General features: G+C 43.9%; 1 protein-coding gene across 1 annotated transcript in view; it reads right to left on the bottom strand.

Moving 5' to 3' along the window:
* Positions 1 to 23,512, bottom strand: part of NDUFA13 (NADH:ubiquinone oxidoreductase subunit A13) — a 161,199-nt gene that overhangs the window by 110,720 nt on the left and 26,967 nt on the right. Inside the window, exons 2-3 of the mRNA XM_069649070.1 lie at positions 16,408 to 16,486; positions 14,101 to 14,172 (exon numbers count right to left, since the gene is read on the bottom strand). Coding sequence (XP_069505171.1) covers positions 14,101 to 14,172; positions 16,408 to 16,486 — 151 coding nt within the window. The remainder of the gene's footprint in view (positions 1 to 14,100; positions 14,173 to 16,407; positions 16,487 to 23,512) is intronic.

Consider the following 23,512-nt stretch of genomic DNA (forward strand, 5'->3'; position numbering starts at 1 on the left):
AAAGATAGCTAAGAAATGGGAAGGACAAATATACAGCTCAACATTCTCGAGCTATGTTAGGGGAGTCCTAACGTGGACAGCTCTGGGAGTCCCCTTCAGACTAATAAGGCAAGAAAAGGACAGGGAAGGCAGAATGAGAAGTCTGGAGAAAGGTACATGCTAACACCAGGGGATATACCCACTATAGCGCCCCACATGGCACACACACTCGCATAGATTACCTATTTACAGGCAGGGTGTCCCTTGGGGAATTCACAGGGATACATATAAAAGTAAGGACATTATCCGATCCCTATAGTGGCAATATGGACATACACGTACAGGGGAGCCCCTATACCCACCTGGAGACTGAGGGCAGAGGCACTGACAGATGAGGTCTTCCAGGAACACAGAGAAGATAGAGGACTACTTTGAACATAATGAGGGAAGCGTAGACAGCACGGGCATGGTCTGGGAAGCCTAGACGGTGGAGGTCAGAGGATCAGCAATAGGGAAGGCGGGTGGACTTCGGGGGGCCATTGTAGCCGAGCTAAGGGAAATAGAGGAAGAAATAGAATGGGCAGAAAGGGGGAAGAACCGGAGGAGCTTACAGCGCTGCGATGCAGTGCTGCGCAATCTGGGAAAGACTAGGTAGATTAGACTATGGGAAGTATATATAGCGACTGCACGCTGAGATAAACCTGGTAGGCTCCTGGCTTGGCTTAGCAAACAAGAGAATAGGCGCGAACCAATAACCGCGATTATGGACGAGCAAGGGGAGGCAGTGAGGACCCATGAGGGGATTAATGGAGTGTTCTTGCGGTTCTATGAGGACCTGTACTCCAAGAAACAGAGGAAGCAGGTGATAACACTGATGCTTTAAAGGAAATCCCCCTCCCAAAGCTGTCCGAGGTGCAAGTGCAGACACTGGACGCGCCCCTTACGTTAAATGAGTTAACCGCCAAGATAGCCAACCTTCCAACAGGCAAATCCCCGGGACCGGATGGGAGGTCGGGCACCAGGCAAATCCCCAGGGAATACTATAAGAAATAGACATTTTGGCCCATCGACTGCTAGAGATGTTTGAGGAGGCATATGAGGAGGGCAGGTTGCCACAGAGCCCATCGGATGCGGTCATTATACCCATCTTGAAACCTGGGAGTCGCCTCTGGACTGCGGCTCCTACAGACCGATTTCACTGATCAATCAGGACTCTAACTGACTACAACCCTAGCAAATCGACTTAAGCAGGTAATATCCACACTGGTACACCCCGACCAGACGGGATATGTACCAGGGAGAAACACGACAGGGAATCTGCGCAGTCTCCACCACGTTATTGAGAGCACGAACCAGAGACAAGGGGACGGCCTGGTGGCATCGCTTGATGCTGTTAAAGCATTCAACAGGGAGTGGCTTTTAGGGGCTCTGGCCCATTTTGGGATAGGAGAGGGGTGGGACGGGGACGGACACACACACACACACACACACACACACACACACACACACTTTTCTAGGACATGAGAAAATGTGCCAGACCTACTAGAATCATTGGGGAAGTTTGCCAGATTGTATGGTATTACAATCAACAAGGAAAAATCCTTGCTCTTCCCACTGGCGAGATTGAGGACGACCGCCCCTGACCAGTTGCCAAGTCTGGAACTCACATGGACGCCTACCACTTTCCGCTATCTGGGATTGGGCATACACCACAGCAACACATACGGCCAATACACAGGCGGCACTAGCCAAAATAGAAAAACTATGATGTTCTGTAAGACACACCCACTGGGGATGATATGGAAGGGCAGCACTATTGAAGATGATTGTCCTGCCCAGCCTACTGTACTATTCACTAATATCCCATGCAACATCCCCAGGCTCCTCTTTAGACAGCTCCATGCAATAGCAAGAGAGTTCCTAGGGGGCGGGCGGAACAGGATAGCGCTGAAAACATTGCAGAGGTTACGAGTGGGGAGGAATAAGACTCCCAGACTTCGAACGCTACTATCTGGCGGGGCCACTCCAGTTTGTCGTAAAATGGTTGGGAGAGGACTCACCCATTGATACACTGCTTTTTCAGCCAGCAATAGAACACTACTACCTGAGTGAACTCCCATGGATTGATAAAACCCTAGCCAAACTACTCCCTACCACAGTCCAGCTGGGCCGGACCCTGTGGCGGAGAGCGTGGAAGACGCAAGAAGCACAGAACCCCTACTCCAGACAAATTCCCCGTGCGGGACAAGTGGATGTCTACAGGGCGTCCCTGGCCACCTATCGCACGCAGTGGGAAGACAGGGGAGTGGCACATATCGGAGACCTATGGAAAGAAGGGCAGTGGGTGGATTTTCAGACCTTGATGGAAGAACAGGGCATACATAGTGGCCAATTCCTATTGTACAACAGTTTGATAGAGGATCAAGAGGAGGTGGAGGAAATTGCCAGGAGGACGACACTAAGGGTGTCCTGGACGTATGGTACAATGTGTCTGAGGGTGGACACGCGATATCCAGGATTAACGAACAGCTTCTGTGTAGCAACAATGAGAGGAAGCTGCAAGTAGGAGCCAGATGGGAAGAGGCACTCCACAGGACCTTCACTGATGGGGAATGGAGCAGGACACTTGGGTATGCAAAAAAAAAAGTCTCCAGGAATGCGAGATTCAAACAAATGCAGCTGTTCCTCACGCATAGGGCATATCTCACGCCCAAGATAATGATCCCACTGCTCTAGTAGAATGAGCATGAACAGGTCTCTGTAGTGGCCGATTGACCTCTGTGTGCGCTGTGGAAATTGTGGCTGAGACCGATCTAGTAAGAACTCATTTTGAAATGGGTCGCCCTTTGTTAGGGACCCCAAAGGCCATAAATAGTTGAGAGGTGCGACTTTAGTTCTTTGCTATGTCCATGTAGAACTTGATAACGCTTCAGTCTTTTTTTTTTTATATACTTTTACATTTATTAAATGTTAACCATAACACTTAATAAAAACCAAACATCAACAAGGTTATCAAACAGAAAAACAATACATCACATTGAGATACACTTCACTTAATACATGGAAGAATATATAGGTGAGACGAGATAATTTAGAATCACAATTCTAGAAATCCTCCCAAAATCTGGTCAAATAAGTACATTTTCTTATCTCTAAAAAGGATAATTCGCTCCACTCTGGCGACCTGTCTCAATTCTGAAATCCATTCCGCAAACGAAGGTCTTTCCACATCTTTCCAGCTCCTTAGAATAACTTTTTGCCGAATTAGATGCCCTGAAGAACCAGCATCTTTGAAGGTAAGCGAGATCAGCCACTAACTCATCTTCGCCCCGAATCACACTTGCATAGTCATAATGCACATGAAGTATGAGAACTTAATTCATTTTCAGCGCAACCCTCCTCCAAAATCGCCTTAGTCGATAACACTCCCAGATCATATGCTCAAATGTCCCTCTGGCATGTCTGCATCTCCAACACGCTTCTGGGTCACTAAGGCCCCTAGCATGTAGCCTTTCAGGTGTCCAAAAAACCCTGTTTAAAATCTTGATCTGGCAACTTCTCCCACTCAGATTTAAGGATGTTAGAGACACATTCTTGCGAATGTTCGACCATCTATTCTCGTAAGTCTCTGTGCCTAGTGTTTGACCATTTGTCCAATAACTCTAAATTTGGTTCCTTATATTCACTCAGTTTCTTGTACACTCTAGAGGCCATATGGCCCTCCGATTTGTATTCTTTCAACCAGATATGCCACCCTTTGCCTGCGTCTGGAATTTTTGTTCATCAACGACTTCTTAAGCTTTTTATAGTCCCCCAGAGTACAATCCAGGAGGCCCTTACTTGTAAACCGGTTAAAATTGAGCCATTTTTGCCCATCCACTAGATCTCCTAGACACTGGATGCCCCCTAGTAGCTAGTTCGGCCAGAGAAGGGATTTCCCCATCCACTTTATGTCAGGATTCAGCCAGATTGAGGCGATAGAATTACCTACTATATCCAGTTTGCTTTTCTTCAGAAGAGCTCTCCAGCATGCTCTGATAAAAGTTGTTGGCGGAAAGGATTTGCAGCCAGCCCCATCCATAGAAGTCAGAATAGCTCTAGGGGAGAGAGGGGAAGATCTACTAGTTTGCGCCTGCATCCAAACATCATTCAAGTTTTCAATTAATGGGACTAGGTGCCTTGCACCAAACGCCAGTTGATAGTTGCCAAAGTCCGGAACACCCAGACCACCACTCCCCTGAGACAATTGCAGCTTCCACAATTTCAAACGAGGCTGCTTACCTTCCCAAAGAAAGGTTTGAATCAAGCTCAATTTTCCTAACAAAACCCTTTTTGATCTGTAGAGGAATCATGCCGATTCTTGGAGTCAACGTCATTTTGATAGCATGTACCCTGCCCCAAAGGCTCAATTTCAGTTCATTCCACCTTTTCATGCCAGATTTCAAATTTTGAGTAATACATGCAAGATTAATCTCCAGCATTTTCGACATGTCTTTTGTCAACTAAATCCCTAAATAACACATCTTTTCAGGACACCATAAATCTGTACAAACTCATACTTAAGATCGAACAAGAGCTTGGCGCCGTCATTGCTTCCGACTTCATCCTATTGATCTTATATCCTGAGACTCCATGGAAAGCCTCAATTTGATCCATCAATGCTGGAATTGAAGATTTGCAAGACCAGCAGCATGTCATCAGCATAGAGCCAAACTTTTTGGCAGGCCTCTCCAAACTGTACTCCTTCAACCTTCACATCTTCTCTGGTTCGGACAGCAAGAAGCTCCATTGCAATCACAAATAAGATAGGAGAGAGGGGACAGCCTGGTCTCGTTCCCCTCTCCAGGTCAAATTTCTCAGAGACCTATCCATTCGTTTTCACACAAGTAGTTGGACAAGAGTATAAGAGCCTAATCCATTTTATCCAGTTAAACCCAAATCCAAAGCTCTCCAGGGCTGCCCACAGATACTCCCACTCTATCTGGTCGAAGGCTTTCTCTGCATCCAACGACAACACCACCACCTCCTTCTGATGATCTTTACTCTCAAACAACAACCTTCCCATGTTGTCAGAGGCATGCCTCCCCTTCACAAAACCAGTTTGACTTGGGTTTATTATTGTCGGTAGAAAACATTCCATTCGCAATGCTAGGGCTTTGGTGAAGATTTTGTTGTCCGTATTGATCATACTTATGGGTCTATAACTGCTCGTTATCAAAGGTGATTTCCCCTTCTTTCAAAAAAGTTGAAATTGAAGCATGCCTTGTTGTCGCTGGTAACTGACCTTCCTTTAGAGAAGCATGTAACATGGCCAACATCAGATTGTAAACTTCATCCGGGAGCATTTTGCACAACTTGGCCGGCAGACCATCTGGTCGCGGGCATTTTCCAGAGTTCAGCATACCTGCAGCTTTTTTTAAAGTTTCTCCACACTTCGTTCTTTTTCAAGTTCATCTCTGTATTTAGAGTCAAGTCTTTTAGGATTACATCCATTCACATAGTTCATTAATCCCTCCTTACTCACATGGATCTCTGAGGAATACAGTTTGGAGTAGTACTCCCTGAATATTGCATTAATTTTAATAGGCTCATGTGTCACAATTCCATCCTCATTTTCAATCGCATTGACCGTCTTTTCACTTTCTAGTACACGTAGACGATGGGCCAAGAACCTACTACACTTCACCTTTTCCATAATATTTGCATCTTGTTCTTAATAGAAGATTCTCAACCCTTCTAGTAAGTAGATCCTCCAACTTTTCCTTCTTTTTTAGCAACTCCAAGGAACTTTAAGAAATGTTGCATATTCTGTCATTCAAGAACTTCAATTTCTTCATTTAGACTTTGTAGCTCATTATTTTTCATTCTCTTCTTTTTACGCGAGAGACCTATTAACATCCCTCTCATGTAGGCCTTCAAAGCCTCCCACACAAATTCAACCTTCACTTCACATTTAGACTCCATGTATTGGTTTTAGGGAAAGGATAAGTCAATTTCAGTTCCAACGAAATGGGAGCATGATCTGAGATTGTGATGCCCTTGATTTCTGCTCCGATGAAACACTGGGTGCACAGACCAGTCGTCAAGAAAAGATCAAGACGAGAGCACATTTTTTGTTTTGCTGCGAAAAAGGAGTACTGTCTGAAAAGAGGATTATGTAATCTCCAGATGTCTGCAAAATTCCATTCCATCATCAGCTTCGAAGGTCTAGCGAGTGTAGAGACTGTTCCACTGGTGTGGATGGATGCACAAAGAAAACTGAGTTTTTAAGTGGAAGGTGGATAGTACCTTGGGAATGAACGTAGGGTTTGTTCTCAGGGTGACCTTGTTAGTTTCAAACTGCAGATATGTGGGTTTAACAGATAGCGCATGCATTTCTGATATCCGTTTGAAAGACGTGACCGCCAACCGAAAAACAGTTTTGCAAGACACAACCTTTGTGGTCGTCATTGGTTCGAACGGATTAGAGCAGATAGCACACTGTTTAAGCTCCACTGAGGTGATGCTTTTTTCTGAAGGGGCTGGGGGGCTAGTAGGTGCAGACTAGGCCTCATGAAGTGTTTTACAATGCAGGCTCTGAAAATATGAGCTTTTCCATGCTTTCTGGTGTATCTAGATATTGCTGCCAAATGCAACTTGATGGATTAGTGTGATAAACTATCTTTGGCTAATTTCACCAGGTACAGTAGGATTTGGTGAGGCTCCACACACAACAGGTCCAATTGTTCTGGAGAACACCAAGTGCAAAACGTATTGCACTTGTAGGATTTGTTTGTGGATTTGTAAGAAATGCTTGTAGTTGCTCTGGTTCTGGATGGCCCAGTGCCAGAGCTGTTGGGCTGCTCTGGTGATCTTGTGCCTCCTTGTTTTGTACATAATATTTTGTAGTGGTGTTGTCTGTGAACACTCTTACCACTGAATGAATGGAAGGCGCGAGCCATAGCCATCAGCTCAAGTATGTTTATGTGGAGTTGTAATAATGCCCATTAAACAAACTATTAATACTGCACTTACAGCACTAACAGCAGCAGAAAATACATAAAAATATATCCTTATAAATGCTTTACATCACACCACATTTGGCCAAAGTACTTGGTTCGTTATGTCAGAGTCCACTGACAAGAATCAAAAGCACTGGGTTTCGCACTTATCGGAGACTGTTGCAGCCCTTGTTGTGCACGCCTGGTTAAAAAGGGACAGCTGTATTACAAAAAATGCATTCCTATTGTAAATTCACCTACTAAGCCAATATTTAAAAATGTCCCTTCTCGGGAGGATAGCTCAGGGGCAACATGCTCGCCTTGGAAGCAAGACGACAACAGAGCAACACTTGTTCGATCCCCTGGTTCGCGCTTTGAAACCTCTGGGTATTAAGCGCGTTATAAATAACCAATCATATCATGTTATGTAGAATAATACTTCCAAGACAGTGCCAGGGATGGCTAGAGCAAGTCACTTCGTTGTTCCATGACTTGGCTCATGGCCTCATATTTTACATTGCCTTTGTGATCTAGTGTACAGTTGTGGGAACATTACCAATGGACATAAAAAAACAGAATGCTTGGAAACAGCAAGGCCCACTACTAAATGCGCTTCCAGCTGAATTAATATTTTGGGTTATACTCATGAGTGCAACGAATGCTTAATTAAGGCAATACTGCAGAATTAAAGCACAGAACCCCATTAATTCACAGCTCAGAGAGGCATAGAGATGTATCCAAAAAACAGATATGGGTATTGTGGAAACAGATTACAAATTTTAGCACCAACAAGGGCATTTTCTTATTCCCATACAAAATAAACTATTGTCGTTCTTTTCTGTTGAAAAGCTCATGGAACCAACGGAAACCAGCAAAGAATGAATATGGTACACAGGAAGAAACTATTATTACTGCCTCATATGTATAGGTCAATTTACCATTGGATGTGCATTAATAACTAGGTTTAAAGTATTTATCACATTACCATGTCTGTTTTACAGCCAAAGCAAGTTTATTTGCTTTAGGAAATAATCTTTCTGAACTCACTTTTTTTTTTATATAACCATGAAAAACATTTCTCACTCCCAACTTTAAATAAAAGAAGGAGCAAAAAGCTCCAACTTCAAAATCTTATCCGGAGCACTGGCTGCTAAAATGATGCAAAGTGTTTGCGGTCTGAGGACGGAGGATTGAATATTCACCACTGCGTACCCAGAACTGAACCAAGGTACTGCAAGTAGCTCTCCCCTTCCTCTGTCCCTCCTTGGGGCCAAGATGGGGCGTGTTGGTTTGAGAAGCCAGGTTGGTACCAAGGGAAATAGGAAAAAGGTAGAAAAGTACGACAACCTGACCAGAGTGGTTAGCTCTGATAAGGTACAACCCCCTCTGATAGGAAAGTTAGTGCAGTTCTGCTTTGTTATCAGGAGGCGGTCATTGCCGCAGAACTCTTAAACCTAGGGCACTCTGACCCCTCGTCAGTGATCCTCCCTGCTAACTAGGTCAAAGACGCTTGAATAAGAGAACCATTGAGCCCCTTGGCCCCCATATTGCACAACCTAAAAGAGGGAAACAATTCCCCTGTGGAGAGTTTCACCAACTTTTTTCTGTCTGTATCCAGTACGAAAATAAGGACTTGGAAAGACCAAAGAACCTGGGCGAGGCGGACCATACTCATGTGAATGATCTCAGTAGGATTTTGCGGAATCTATGGTCTTTGACCCACCGGCTGCAGTCTCACCTTCTGCTCAACCCGCATCCACAGTTGAGAGATCTACACATCATGAACGAGACGCTCAGGACATAGAATCCCCTACCCCGTTGGCAAACTTGCTGGAAGATAACGAGAGCCAACGTGCAGGGGAGGGTGAGCCTAGTTCTCTTCAGAAGGGTAGATCTGGGCTACACCACACGCTCTTAGACCTTAATGACCCAATACGCCTTACTTCTCCTACAATATCTGCCTTGAACATGGTGCTGCTCTCTTTTGCAACACTATACGATGACATATACCAAGAAGTCAGGGACCCCTCAAACTACCTAGATGCTATTGCATGGAAGTTGGACTTTATGGGGAATACGATATGCCCTCTACCATGGTCTCCAGTGCAGTTTCCGGAAAAACAGAAAGACATCCCTAATCTAATAATTTTGGACGATTCCGTTTGGAGTAAAACAGGCGGACCCAGTCGACACCTCAAAGGAGAAAGAGACATTTTTAAAAAAATAAATAAAGTCTGCGAACAAACTTCATTAACACAAAGAAGATTTTCTTCGGAAGGGGCTGCATTCCCACATTGTCAAAAGAAATGTTACAAGCTTAAAAAAGGTACTCAAAAAGGAAGAAAGCTATTGTAAATAATCTAATAGGCAATTCATTAACAGACGGCTGAACTCTTTGGGAGCTCAAAAAAGGGGCAATGCCTCAACACGTACAACAACCCGCCAAGACAGTTATCAATGGAGAAGGTTCGGATTCCCTTAGCTGGTGACAAGATACCTAAATCATTCCTCAAACATCTGCCCGCTACTACTTCAGACTGTGTTCCAACCTCCTTTCTTCCATGTAAAGGACAAATTGAACACAGCTATGCAAGTGCCCTTCACTGCGAAGCCTGAGAACGACCCGGTTGAAAAATCTGTTGTACCCTTGACCAAGGGATCGGACCTATCACAGATCATTCAAAAGGGAACTACCTCTGGGGGAGCAAAGAGAAAAAGCTTGCAAGAAGTCGACTGGTGTCCAGACTGCGCCATCTGCATCATCAAGTGTCCAGACATATCCTTAAATGATCCACTTCTGGTGAATGACCAGCAAGTCTTTTCCCGATACAAGGCTGACCCCCAAAGAAATACAAAAGGCTCCAACCATATAACAGAGTCACCAGAAGTCGATGGCGATGCTCCACAACCCTTGAAGGAAGCATGTAAGGAGATCTTTGCTGCCCAGAGTGGCGTGGAAATACATTCACTTGACATGCGTCTGACTACCAACATCTGTGTCCCGGGGTAAAGTTTTAATTCCAGAGGGGACAAGTCTCTCCTGCAACCAAAGTCAATGTTTATATTCAGAGTCTTCTGGAGAAACTATTGGCCCAGGCTCGATAGAAAGGAAAGTCTACCGACTCCCCCAACAGTGGAAATGTGCCCCTCAGAGGCTGCTGAAAGGAGTAACCCGATGAGACTAACAATTTGCGCACCCCAACGATCGCTTTGATTACTATCCTGTCCCTGGAGTTACTAAGGGGCAGATAATTACGACCCATAGCATTCTCAAAGGTGCTAAGAGTTCAAACAAGGATGACCGCACCAGGAACGAGGTTCGTGAACTGTTGCGTCCTTCAGAGGCGACCTAGACCCTCGACAATATGTTCAAAAAGTTTCTCAAAAGGTGCTTTTGACCAGTCATTTGCCATGTGTTGAGATGTTGGTTTGAATCGTTGAATTGTTCTAACCATCTTTGCTGAAATTACGACCCTGCGTTCTATCTCCTCCATTGATATAGAAAGAATTCCTTTTTCTTAATAGATGCATACGAACAGATGTGTCATTTACTTACAACTTGCACCAAGTGATGGGGGCTTGTTTTAGCAGAGAGGAGTCAAGTTGAAGGTCTGGGATTTAATATTGCCATCTGTAGAGCATTAAATGAGGGTGATAACAAGCCGGGGATGATGAAGAGTGGTCCCGCCTGAAAGATAATAACTTAATGCTTCTACAAGATACCTGGCTAACAACCTGCCCTCAGGTAGACGGTTACAAGCTTCTCCACCAAGTAGCTAAGTCAGGTGACATTGGTAGACCATCTGGGGGTTAATTATTGCAATACGAACCGGCCAAGCCTTGAAATCGAAGAAAATTGCTAATTTACCTTGTGGGATCTTGGCAGTTGAAATTAACTCCCCCGAATTGTGTGCGCCCATACTGCTGGTAAATATTTACTGGCATAGATGGATAGCTTCCCTGGATGATTTCCTAAACAATTTGCAATGGACTATATCCGACTGGAAAATGAAGAATAAGCGGGGGTCTATTCTGGTGGCTGGAGATCTAAAGGCGGACTGTCCTGACACTATTAGATGAAGTTCTTGGCCGTGTTAATGTCGAGCCTGTCCCCAATTGTTTAAAAGCTTTGTCATGACTAAATTGGGTAACCCCCATGAGGTCATTAGACCTACACATGATCAACAAAGTGATCATTTTACGGGCAAACTACTAGCTACCTGGCATAGAGGTAAAAGCTACTGTACGCTGAATTACATTTTCGTAGATCAACTCCTACTTGAGGCATGCACCGATTTCTCAGTTCTGAAGAATATGTGGAGTGACCACTGTATGATAGTGGCTAGCTTTGACGTCTCCTATGCTGGGGTTAAGCTAAATGGTCCAATCAATAATACTGAATAATAGCAGGACCAGGCTGAGATGGACTCACAGAACCACAATGCAACTGAACAAAGTACTTACGGCCCTTCTACATAAACACATGGAAGTTGGGCCACTTGAAGTGGAGGAATTTGCAGACACTATATCTCCGTTTGCCTAATATGATAGCGGGCCGCACTGTTAATCCTAGACAAAATCAAAGTGCGTTCTTACACCACTATAATGAAAAATTGGCCACTAAACGGTTATTCAGAAGAACGATTAGGTTAATAAGGAATGGGCCAGGTGAGCAACCTTTGAAACCTTCCAAAATAAAAACTTTAAAACAAGACTACATACATTTCTGTAAAACAAGAAACAATGCAAAGACGTTTTATTACAAGATGCAAAAGCCATGCCAAGAATCTCAATCAGTAAAGATTCAGTTCAATTTTGGGCTACCGTTAATTCAATGATCAGGTCACAAGCTTGTATACAGTTGAATGCGGTGTCAGAACTTGCCTGGGTGTTTCATTTTAAAAACCTGGCCATAGGAGATAATGTACTCCCAACGGATTGGATACAGATGATGCCGGATATAAATGTGGGGCCATCTATCTCCGAACCAGACCCTGAAAAAATCTTGGCATTCATTAAAAAGGCCAAGTCTTTGAGTGTGCCGGGTCCTAGTGGCCTAACAACTAAGGTTTTAAAGAGCGACCCACTTCACCAGCCTGGTAGACAGTGAAACTGTTCCAGAAACTTGTACTCTGTCCCATGTGGTCCCCATTTACAAGAAAGGCGATAGTTCTTCGGATCGGTCCCATCGCCCTTCTTGATGTAGAGAGTAAAGTTTTTGCAGATGTCCCATTGAGCAATCGGGAGGGATGGGTAAGGTCAACGGGTAGACTAGACAGAATCTAAACAGACTTTCATTGTGGACACTCCATTAACATGAGTGGAGTGCTCATGAGGGAACTGCAAGAGTCGGCATGGGGGACACCAAAGCAGTTTTTGTTGCATCAATAGATCTATCGGCGGCCTTTGATAGAGTGGACCATCGGAGGCTGTGGTCCAAACTAGCAAACTGAGGGGTACCCGCTGCTCTCCTGCGTTTGATTATCCATTTGCATACTAAAACAGGCATCTGTGTGCGCAGGGGACCGGTTAAGAAGAGAGTACCCACTGAATTTTGACTTAAGGCAGGCAGCCAACACACATCCCTGCTTAACTTTTGTCTCAGACATTGGCGAAACCCTGAACCCGGCAGCGTCAATTCCTCCCACCTTCGGTGGAGTAAAAACCTTTTGGATGGCATACACTGACGACTTCCTGCTTCGATCAGTCAAGGATAGGTATGTGCAGACTCCTCATAGCCTTTACCAACTATGCCAAGGAGATTGCGTTCAAGTTAAACCCACAAAAAAAATAAAAAAAGTTGGTTCTGTCGAAGGGCAGGAAGCATTAGAGAGGTAAATGGCGGTTGCAATCAAAAGAGTTGGAAGAAGTTGGGAGCGTGACATACCTAGCTTATTACTTTTCATCCCGGCCGAAGTTTCACCACATACAGGCATTAGTCAGCTGGAAGGCGAAGAATCTGACCAATCAGTTAACCCTGGTTGATGGATATGGAAGGTTCTCCATTAAGGTTAGCCTACAATTTTACGAAGCAAAGGTGATTCCAAAACTGACATATGGGTTGGAACTTGGCCCATTAAGTCACAACTCTGGTTAGACACAATTGAGGGAAAAATGTGGAGACATGTATTGAGAATCACTAACGCTATTCCGGTAGCAGCTTTAAGATATGAATTGGGGCTTCTTTCCCTCAGCGTCCATGCGCAATGGCAGATCCTGTCCTTGTACTATAAAATTCTTACAGCTGAGCAGGGCACATATTCAGAAGCCCGAATTGCACTGGATGGACTGAAGGGAACTCGATTGGGAGGTTTCTTAGGGAAGTTCAAACTCCACAGAGAATCTCTACTTCATGAACCAGGTTTCGATGTACAGTTTTTGATAGCAACACAGAGGAAGGTCAAAGTGGCCTTATATGACCAAGACTGGACAAAGATTGGGGACACCTTTCACGGTTATGGTTCTCTTCGACACTTGTCTCATGAACATAAGAGGAGAGGAATGGTGGCCCCGTACTTGTTACTCTTTCCAAATAAATATTTCAGTCCATGATATGCCATTGTCGCTGGAATTTATTCCATACAAGAGATATTTTAATAAGGCAGGGTCTTACTGATTCCTCAAACTCTTCTTGTAGACATTGTAAGGATAATAAGGTTGTTGAGAACATTAGACACTTGTTCATGGATTGTCCGACCCTACAGTTTGAACGAAGAACATTTGAACAGAAATAAAGGTGCAGTTAATAATTGGGACTGAAATGAAACGTGGAAAAGAATGATGAACCCAACTACCACCTCTGAAGGGCTGGCAATAGCTGCATTTGTAAAAACATGTGAAATAGCAATATCAAATGAAACAGCATAAGGTTAAAATTTTAGAAACGTTCATGAGATTTGCACTCTTTGGCCATACCATGAGTTGAACCTTTTAGGGTCATTTTTTATTTATCATACGAGATTTTAATGCTTGTATTTTTGCATGGACTTTTAAGAGGAATTCTTAATATTGTATTTTTATATATTGCTGTGTACTGATTTGTTTCCTTTTTGTAAAGGTTCACAATAAACCATATACAAATAAAAAAATATGTTATTTTAAGTTTTTTAAGGAGCACAAAGCACTATCAACAGAAACCCACCTTCTGTCATGTTCTGCTTGCAGGAGAGGAAGCATTGCAATGCGTGTCTCAAGGTCTTCAATCTGCAGGCGCCTAGAGACAAAACAGATTGTCAGGGAGATTGCTTGGCAATAAATAAAAAAGATTAAACTATGGATTGCTACCACCTGGAGGTGATGTCATCACACCTCCTACACAAATAGGGGGCTTGGAGGGCAGGTTCTACTTCATGGTATTGCCAGCTTTCCAAACCACCTGTAACAGCAGAAAGCCACCATCTTTTCTCCAGAGGCAATGTTAACCACACCCACCTCTGTATCCTAGTACCCCCTTCACCACCTCCCCCATTCCCAGTCACTCCCTCGACGCGTCTCACACCGACCCTCCTTCCCATGGCTGCTATGCAAATGAAAAGGGGACTACTACCAATTCCCTTCTCAGCTTTCCATGGCAGCCATTATCCGTTATTTTTTTTAAACTGAAGAAATGGCCACTGTGCCATTTCTCAGGGGAAAAGCTATTGGCACTCCAGAAAACATGCAGGGTGCAAATAGCTAAAGCCCCTTCGGTGGGGCACGGCTTTCCTGGTCAGGTAATGATGCCGGGGCCCACACCAACACCAGTGTGATGCTCAAGCCCAGGCCTGTACGGTAATACCCCCAGCCCACATGAACGGTTAGTACTTAAATAATGTCCAAGCTCTGGCTCCAACTCTCATCCCAGTCTTTAAATACTAATTCAAATCAAATGTCTTTGGTTATGTTTACATCAGTGGCCAGACAAGTTAAGTGCACCATTGGGTAAAGACAGTCTTCAAGAGAGTTTTTTTTGTGTGAAAAAAATGCAGCAATTCAAGACTGAGGTGTTAGACTAGGGATGTTGCCTCCCTTCACTATTGTTCTTTTATACTACACTCGCACCAATCCCATTTTTGACTCTTTGAAAATCCAGAGGAACCTATTCCCAGATGACAGCACAGCCTTTGCAGACCACTGATGATGCTCTATTAGGGATCAGGTATCTGCACTACAGGCATTTGTTAAACACCCTTGCCCTCTCTCCATTTAGTTATGCAACGACCATGGGCCCTACACAACAGCACATGGCAAAATCACATTTCCCACATGGAATTTGTGAGGAGTTTCTATTTCTCTCATTTATCCTCGTCCTGACTGGATAATTCACCAGCATTCCTCGGCTGTTTTTTGTTACAGTTAATGTATTACGTGCCTGTATTTTTAACTAAAATATATTTTACATTATGGGAATCACCTTGTTAGAACCGTGCACTTCCGTATGTCTGCAAACATGCAGCAACTGACATACTAATAAAGTATTGTGTATATCCTAATCGCTGTAGTTGCTGGCCAACGGACACCATAGAGATTTGAACTCACGTGGGAAGCTTAGTGACAAAACCGAGCTCAACTCGCTTCCTGGAATATGAGAATTTGTTGGCTTTCAACATACTTCTTCGACAACTGTTCCTTGGGAAATGTCAATGTATTTATGGTTACAAACACGTTAACACTTTCTTGTTAAAATACCAAAGAACTGGAGTGGTGAGCTTTACACCAGCCAAGAACAAAAAGCCTACGGATAGGATTTGGAAAGGTGCCATTTACTGCAATGGGATTTGTAGAGTAAAGCCAAGAACCAGTCTTTACCAAACTCATAACATACATATAGCAGCGCTCAAGTGGCAGTGTTTAAATGGGGGATATTTTACACAGGGAGTGAAATAGCTATGTCCATTTCATTTTAGAAACATTGATAGTTTTCAATAATGCATACATACTTTGTAGCTAAAACAACATGTACAGTTTAGTTGGGTCCATGTCTTTCCCTTGAATGCCCAGTCACTCCCTTCCCCAAACACTTTCTGAATGGGGAGTTGCCCCCTTGACTCCCCAGCCTGTCTCAAGCACCCATAAAGGTGAAATTTCACCAACCATCCCAACAGTGATTCCTCTGCCCCCACCCTGCCTTTATCCTTCAGCTGTGGTACCGCTTCCTTGGATCCATGAAATCCCTAGGCCCGTCCCGCTCCTAAACAAGCCCTTCCCTACCAAGTGCCCTCCCACTACTCCGCCCCCCCGACACACCCTCCCACACCACGATACTTTTCTGCAATGCAATTGCGGCGTGATCAGGACCTGTGCTGCACTTGCATTGCAAAAAATACATGTCACCATCCGGTTGATGACTCATTCAGGTAGCAGAATAGCACCCACTTGTGTTGCCAAGTATATATATTTGCCAGGGAGTATAGGTTGCAGAGCGATGTCCATCAATCAAGTGATACACAATGTAAAAGGACAAAATTACCTTCTTTCCCTGTTCCACTTGAATATGGACCAGTAACCGAAAATACTAACGCCAATTCCAATGGCAAACATTCTGTATCCTGCACAAAGAAAGAGACAAGCAGTAAGTGTCAGCTATTTCCGGGGTCTTAATTTCATACACGTCCGCCACCCTTTATACAACACACATTGGGCTATACCTTGAAATACAGTCCGAGTCTTGCCTAGATAAAAGATACCGTACACACTTAGCTGGCACTCATTCTACCGATCCATACAGAATACCAATTGGGCTGTTTCTGGGCACTCAAGTTTTCCCTCCATACAGATTACGGCTTGGTTAGTTGCCCGGTATGCAACTGGCAAAACACCTTACTCCCCCCCCACTTTCCTGCCCTCCCTCACCCCAACAAGAACGGCTGAACCTGGCCGCTTAATAGGTGTGCCACTAATAATCCTTACACACTACAATTAAGAGCCCTAATCAACCTAACCAGCCTCCTTTCAGCCCTGTACTGCCGCACACTTTCGTTAAACCTGAATTCCCATGAGTAGGGTGCCTTACGCTGAGAAATCAATTATATTCCAACAGTGACTGGATTTGTGACCATCCTTAAGCAAAGGTAGGGAGACTTTCCTATGCCTCTACTTCTAGGCTCCACATACACTATACAGGTTATTTTACTTTCAGTTCCTCACTCTCCAAGTGGTAGTACGGCCAGAGCAACCCTCCAGAATGTGTGAACTCGTTTTAACCTAGAGTAAACACTTTCGATTATCAACCACTAGAGGAAGGGTCAAACAATACAGTATATAATAAAGTTGCACATGGGAATCAACTACAACACATACATAAACACATTAAAATAACTTTTCATAAGATGGATATAAAATAAAGTACAGAAAGTGGTCTCACAGAGCCATAGAATGGTCACACAGTTTACAAAAGTCGAAATGAACCTTTCAGAAGGCGCAAAGGCCTTAGAAACACATTCACATCCCAAGCTGAAACTGTTTTAAACCCATGGGTCCATAGGCAGCAATTACCCAAGGCTATCACATTGCGTTAACTAAAATAGCTTACACAATGGGCCCTGAAGTCTTTCAGACAAACAAAAACAAAGGGATAGGAGGACTCCGCCAGTCCAGCTCAAAAGTTACATTCACCAAGTGTCGTGATAGACTACGTTTAAGTTAAACACGCTGTCCCGAGCTCCATCCCTACCGGTCCAAACTACTTGCTGTGCCACCATACATTTGGCAGACATTTTCCAGATGGCCGTGTGCTCCAATTTTAGAAGGTGTCGATTGAGACCAGCCGTCAGCCACTTCTTGAAGTCCATCTGACGGTTATTTACATGTTGCAGTTACTTTTTTTATATACAGTAATTACCGTCAGCCTCCCCCATTCCCGCTCAGGACTCCAACTGACACACTAAAGGCACTCAAGCTCCAGGCACTCAATGTTCTCCTGAGCTGCCAGTCATACAATTACAACAACGTTCTATCAGCAAACGTGAATGGCCAGCAGGGCAAAACAACATTCAAGCAGTTACTACATCACCCTTCCTTACAGGCAACAAAAACATAAGAACAAACTGCATTCAACCAGTCACTGCGTCTCCAGAGGCGTAGACAGGGTAGGGCTTGAGTGTGCAAGGCCCACCCTAAATCTGTAAATGCCCACTCAGCAGCACTGTGTGGCATTTACTGATGTTATTGTGACTGCGGTGGGCCCACTTACATTAGCTTCATGCCCGACTTGTTCGAGAATCCTGGCTACGCCTCTGTGCGTGTCTCTTTATAAGACTCAGCTCAAAAATACCAAGTGTGCTTGCTTGTTTTTTGTGTGTTTCTTTGTGTGTCTCACACACTCCTGAAGAAGTATGCTTGAACCATTCAGTTTCACTGCCGATTGGGATCTATAAGTTGCCACCAGATCAGGGCTAGCATGCTGTGCAGTGTCAGAGCATGCAGCCTAGTCTTCCCTATGCCCAAACAAAACTACCAGCCTCCGAGTGGTGTTGCACCTTAGCCTCCAGTGCAATGCTGGGCGCATTGCATAGACAGACTTCCACTATCCTGCAAAGGAGCCAAACCAATGCAACCACCATGACCATAGGGAACTCGTAGAACTACACAACTCAGAATGTGTTGTACACAAACTCAGTACTCAAGACCTCTGCAGACCATATGCGTGTGCACACACACACACACACACACACACACACACAACCAGATGCTCCCAACTGTGCCGCAAGACAAAGTTCCAGAAGCATCCATTTATTACCATACATACGCACGCACGAACATACACATCCATACCACCAAAAATGCAGTACATTCTAGTGGCACAAATAGAAAAATTAATGTCTAACTATTAACCTGAAAAATACGGATAAAAAAAATTGTCACTAGAAAAAAAAAATGTGACCTTACATTAACAACACATGCCATGACACATACATTTACGCTAAACCACAGGATGAACTCAATACATTCAATAAAAATGAGACAGTAACTCAAACCAAGTGCCGACTGTCCTGCTGCAAAACAATGCGACACGCTACCATGTGTCCAGTAGTCTAGTGCTGCTATCCAGTATGTTGTCACCCCAGTGCTGAACCATTAGTAGCAAGAGACCAATCTACTATGGTTTCCACTCCAGTGGTGGACCTATAATACTGTTGCACTGAGCGCAGGGCAGCTGGTCAGATGCATGCCATCCGGGTAATGTCAATCGCCGGAGGCGATCAGTGGAAGTGAAGCTCCCATCATCACTCCACCAGACTTTGTAGAAACCACTGGAGGGCACCCTCACCACATGCGCCCCTTCCAACACAGGCTTCCGGGTGCAGGTGAGCATATGCCCCACACATCCTGAGGTAACACCTAGAAATAAAGACACAAGAGCCCATGGCCAGGGGAGAACGGAATCCTGATAGGATTAAAGTGAGAGTTGAAAAACACAGTGAAGGAAGCAAAAAAGAAGGAGATAAGAGTTAACTGTGGGCTACTGCCTATAGCGTGCGCACCCCGCACCCCACCGCCCTCCCACCCCCAGGCATGTGGGGAGCCCCCTGAAGCGTGAGCCAAGGGGCTGAACTGCTTATGCCAGGGGCAGGTTCACGGTCACGGGGGATTGGCAGGTGTCAACCAATGGTGCACACCCAGAAGATTTTTCAAAAAAGGGCTCCAGACAAGCCCCCCTCCCCACTCCAACCGGGCCACCCAGATGAAAGAGGTCATGGAAAATCGGGTTCATGGAGGGCAGATCCACACTTTAGCAGGGGGTTGCCCAGAAGACCAGCAGAACACAGGTGGCCTCATGTGGTGAACTGGGCCACCCTGAAGAAGTGGGGCCAAACCCCCAGCTATCATCAGGGGACAGGGCCCCCTCTCCCCCAGCCAGCCCTTCTTCCAGCTTGGCAGCCAGCCCTCGGGGTGTCAGGGTCAGAGACACCCCTTGAAGGTACTGACTGCAGCAGTCACCCCCATTGTGACATACTGTTTATATAGTGTTACATGCTGTATGCCAATGCATCTGTAGGAGTGTCTGTCAATAGCGATGTTGTGGAAGTGTTCTGATAAGGCATCGCATAGGGATTGGGAGTTGGGTGGAGGGAGGGTAGAGCCGCCAGGAGAATTGAATTCAGAAATTATGCTATGCAGTTCCTTGCTTGGGTTGCCATAGTTCCAGTTTCTGTTACCATAGAATGCTTTCTTGGTTTTTATGATTTCCAATCTCTAGGCCCTTGTAAGTCTTGCTAGGGCAGTTTTGTTTTGGGCGGTTTGGGTTGGTTCTCCAGGTTCATTCCAGACGGTGTTTGCTGGTTTTTAGCAATTTCAGGCTGGTGATGTACCACCTGGGTGTGGGGCCCGATCTCGGAGAGGGCAGTTTTGTTGGTGTGAGGGCATTTGAGCCAGTGGTTGAAGATTTTGATGGGGTAGAGGGCCTTCCTGGAGGGAGAGTGCCGGTTGTGAGTTCAGAAGGAAGTTGGCTAGGTCCAGGGTGATAACTTTGTCCAGAGCGGGCTGAGGTGTGGAGGTTGGTGGCCAGGCATGGCCTTGTGCATGGACCGTGGTTGGGAGTGGTATGGAGATGAAGATTGCCGAGTGATCTGTCCATGTTAGCGGGTCAATGGAAGTAGTGTGGATATGATGTTCATGGGGCTAATGACTGCATCAAGGGTGTGGCCTCTAGTGTGGGTGGACGTAGAGATACAATGTAATTGCTCTTTGCACTGTTTTGTCGAATGATTCATGATGTAATTTTGCTCCCACTGTTATTTGTTGTTGTTATCTTGTATTATGTTCCACTGTACAGCGCCTTGGTGTAAAGCGCTCTATAAATAAATCAGTGTGTCGGGCTGAAGGCTTATAGGTTGTCCGAGAGATCGGGTCATAGGGTTTGAAGGGGAGCCAAACCAGATGTTGAAATCACCTAGTATGGCGAGTGCTGGATGTAGGTTGAAGTTCTATTGCCATGTACTAAATTGGTCTGTATACATAGGTCTTCTAAGCGATCACTTAATCTATTTTCATAGTGTGTGAAAAGGTAACATGAACGGTTTTGGGGACTATTTACATCAATACTTCATTTCACAAGTTTCCTTTGTGACATGATGTACTGCAGTTTATACATTTTTCACTTTAGACTACTTTGTGTATCCCTACTTTAGGAATACACTAATAATTCAGTGCAATGGTATCCTTTCTAAACACTTACATAGCATCCTTTACAAATAGTAATTAACAGTATTTACAAAATATCTCATGCCTTTCTATATGTAGAACATGGTGCTTGAAGTGCAGACAGTTACCATGGAGGAAACCACAGACACGTCAATATCCAAACAGTGAGGCCAAGCGACATGCACATAAACTTACTTTAGAGAGTTTGACGTGGTCTAAATTATAATACTAATGTACATTTTCGATTGTACACTTATGAATATGTACATTGAGTAAAGAACCGTGATTCAACATGGACCACTATTCCAGAGTCAACAGCAACCTCACTCGCCTTTCAAGTACATTTTTTATACTAATCCTTCAGATGCGACTACACAATACATGTATAGGGTCAGGTTCAACTTTAAACATATTGATCATTGTTATGTATAATACTAGCTATTGATACAAAGTGGCATGTTGGATTGTATCTCAATAACTACCGTCTTTAGCATGTCATTTTTTTAATTCTACTTTTACATCACTATTTATTTACTATTTGCTTGTTAGGCACTTATAAAAAGGAAATAAATTGTATTTCAAAGCGCCCAGAGGGCTGCAGGGAGGGAACATGGGATAGTTGTACAATTAAATATTTTTAAAAAAATACGGAGGAGAGAAAGGGACGGCTGAACTTACTATGCCTTGTGAGTGTTCCGAACGTGTAAGTGCAGGAAAGAAGAGGGCAGTGGGGTAGGTGATGTAGTGTCCTGTGCTCAAGGAGAACAACAGCTTAAGTGCAAGGTATGGTAAGTGTCCTGCAGCCAGGTGTTGTGTTGGGTGGAAAAGTGTAAATCTCAGTGCAGAGGCTGTACAGAGGCAAGTGCAGAGGAAGAGCGATGCTGGGGAGATTTGGGTGTAAACGGTCAGAGGCACTGAGGATGCAGAAGGGTCCAAGACACCAATCACAGCAACTGTGTTTTATAACAATTACTTTGCTATAGGGGGATGGTGGAACTTAACATACTATTCTTCTATTGCAACCGGTCTGGAGGATGAGGTTTGAGAAGTGAGAATTTGAGTTGTATTAGTTGTCGATTTATATTAGTTTGAAATTAAGATAAATGTTTATTTACAATATGGTCAGCAAATTGAATCTTTTGCAATCAACGACCTTGTTGTATTTATTGCCCACACATGCAACAATGCAAGTAATCACAAGAACTTAGTTTTAACTGAAATACATGTAACCTTTCCCTATATGAAAAGGTTTATGTTTTTGTTAATCTTTAGCTGCCTACCCAAAGTTGAATCGATTTAAAAAAGAACATTACAACGCAATCTACTTTAGGAGGCAACAATTTACTCACTAGGTTTTGCAGGGTGATCTCATGCAAACTGCCTGTGACATCTCAGAAGGTTATTAGGTACAATTTAAAATATGTCTTTTTAAACTGTCACACGTTCAGTGTACGACTTTTATCTTAAGAATGTAAAAATTGTATTACAAAGATTAACCATACCTTTTTTTCAACATTTAACTGATATTGCAAGGTCGACAATCATTAAAACAACTTTCTCAAGATGTACTTTGTGAGATTGAAGATTTTATCATTAAATTGTTTAACAATTACAATTTTGGTTTCTGTCATGTACAAGCAATGTACTAATGAAGCTGTCGAAATTGAAGTGACATGGACCAGAGCTATACATAATATATAATCAATGTTTATGTCATTTCTAATATGTTTTAATGTTCTGCTTGGTTTATACATTTTCAAACTGCTGTTTTTCAGTTTGGTCTTGTGGTTGGCAAATCAAAATTGACTGTTTCAAGGCAAATAGGACAATAATGGCAAATAAACAGGTTTTAAATACATTGTTTAAAAGTTATTTAATTGATCTACATTTTGAGGTTGTAATTCATATATTCTGTGTGTTATAAAAGCTTTTTTTTTAAAATATATATTATTTTTAATCTAACAGAGGCATAGCAAGGAGAGGAGTAGAAAGACTCAGACAACAACACAAACTAAAGAGGTCGCTTGTGTAGTGATACACGAAATTGCAACCTTGCCAATCAGGGCTTTAGATGACAGCATTAGCCGCTGAAAGCCAATAGTGTATTCAAAGTATGTGCTAAAAATGCTGACAGTAGTCTGTTGTAGCACTTCCATTATGCAGTAGTGAGCTACAAGGAATATGCAGGCCTAGTATGAGATAGGTCAAATTAAGCATTGTTGATAGACAGGCAGGGAGGGCCCCTAGCTATGTAGCTAATAGGTTTTTGGAGTGTTTGGAACATCATGGCACCTATATAGCGCTTAGATAGCCAGTCTTAAGCGCTATAAACACTAAGCTATGAGTGCATGCCTTTTAGAGCTTGCAGATGGGGTTAATACATCCCTGCTTCCCTTAGAATATTCAGCCTCACTAACGTTAGCCCTGGCTCC

Source organism: Ambystoma mexicanum, chromosome 1p, assembly GCF_040938575.1.
Source record: "Ambystoma mexicanum isolate Mex_15411 chromosome 1p, UKY_AmexF1_1, whole genome shotgun sequence".
Classification (NCBI taxonomy): Eukaryota; Metazoa; Chordata; class Amphibia; order Caudata; family Ambystomatidae; genus Ambystoma; species Ambystoma mexicanum.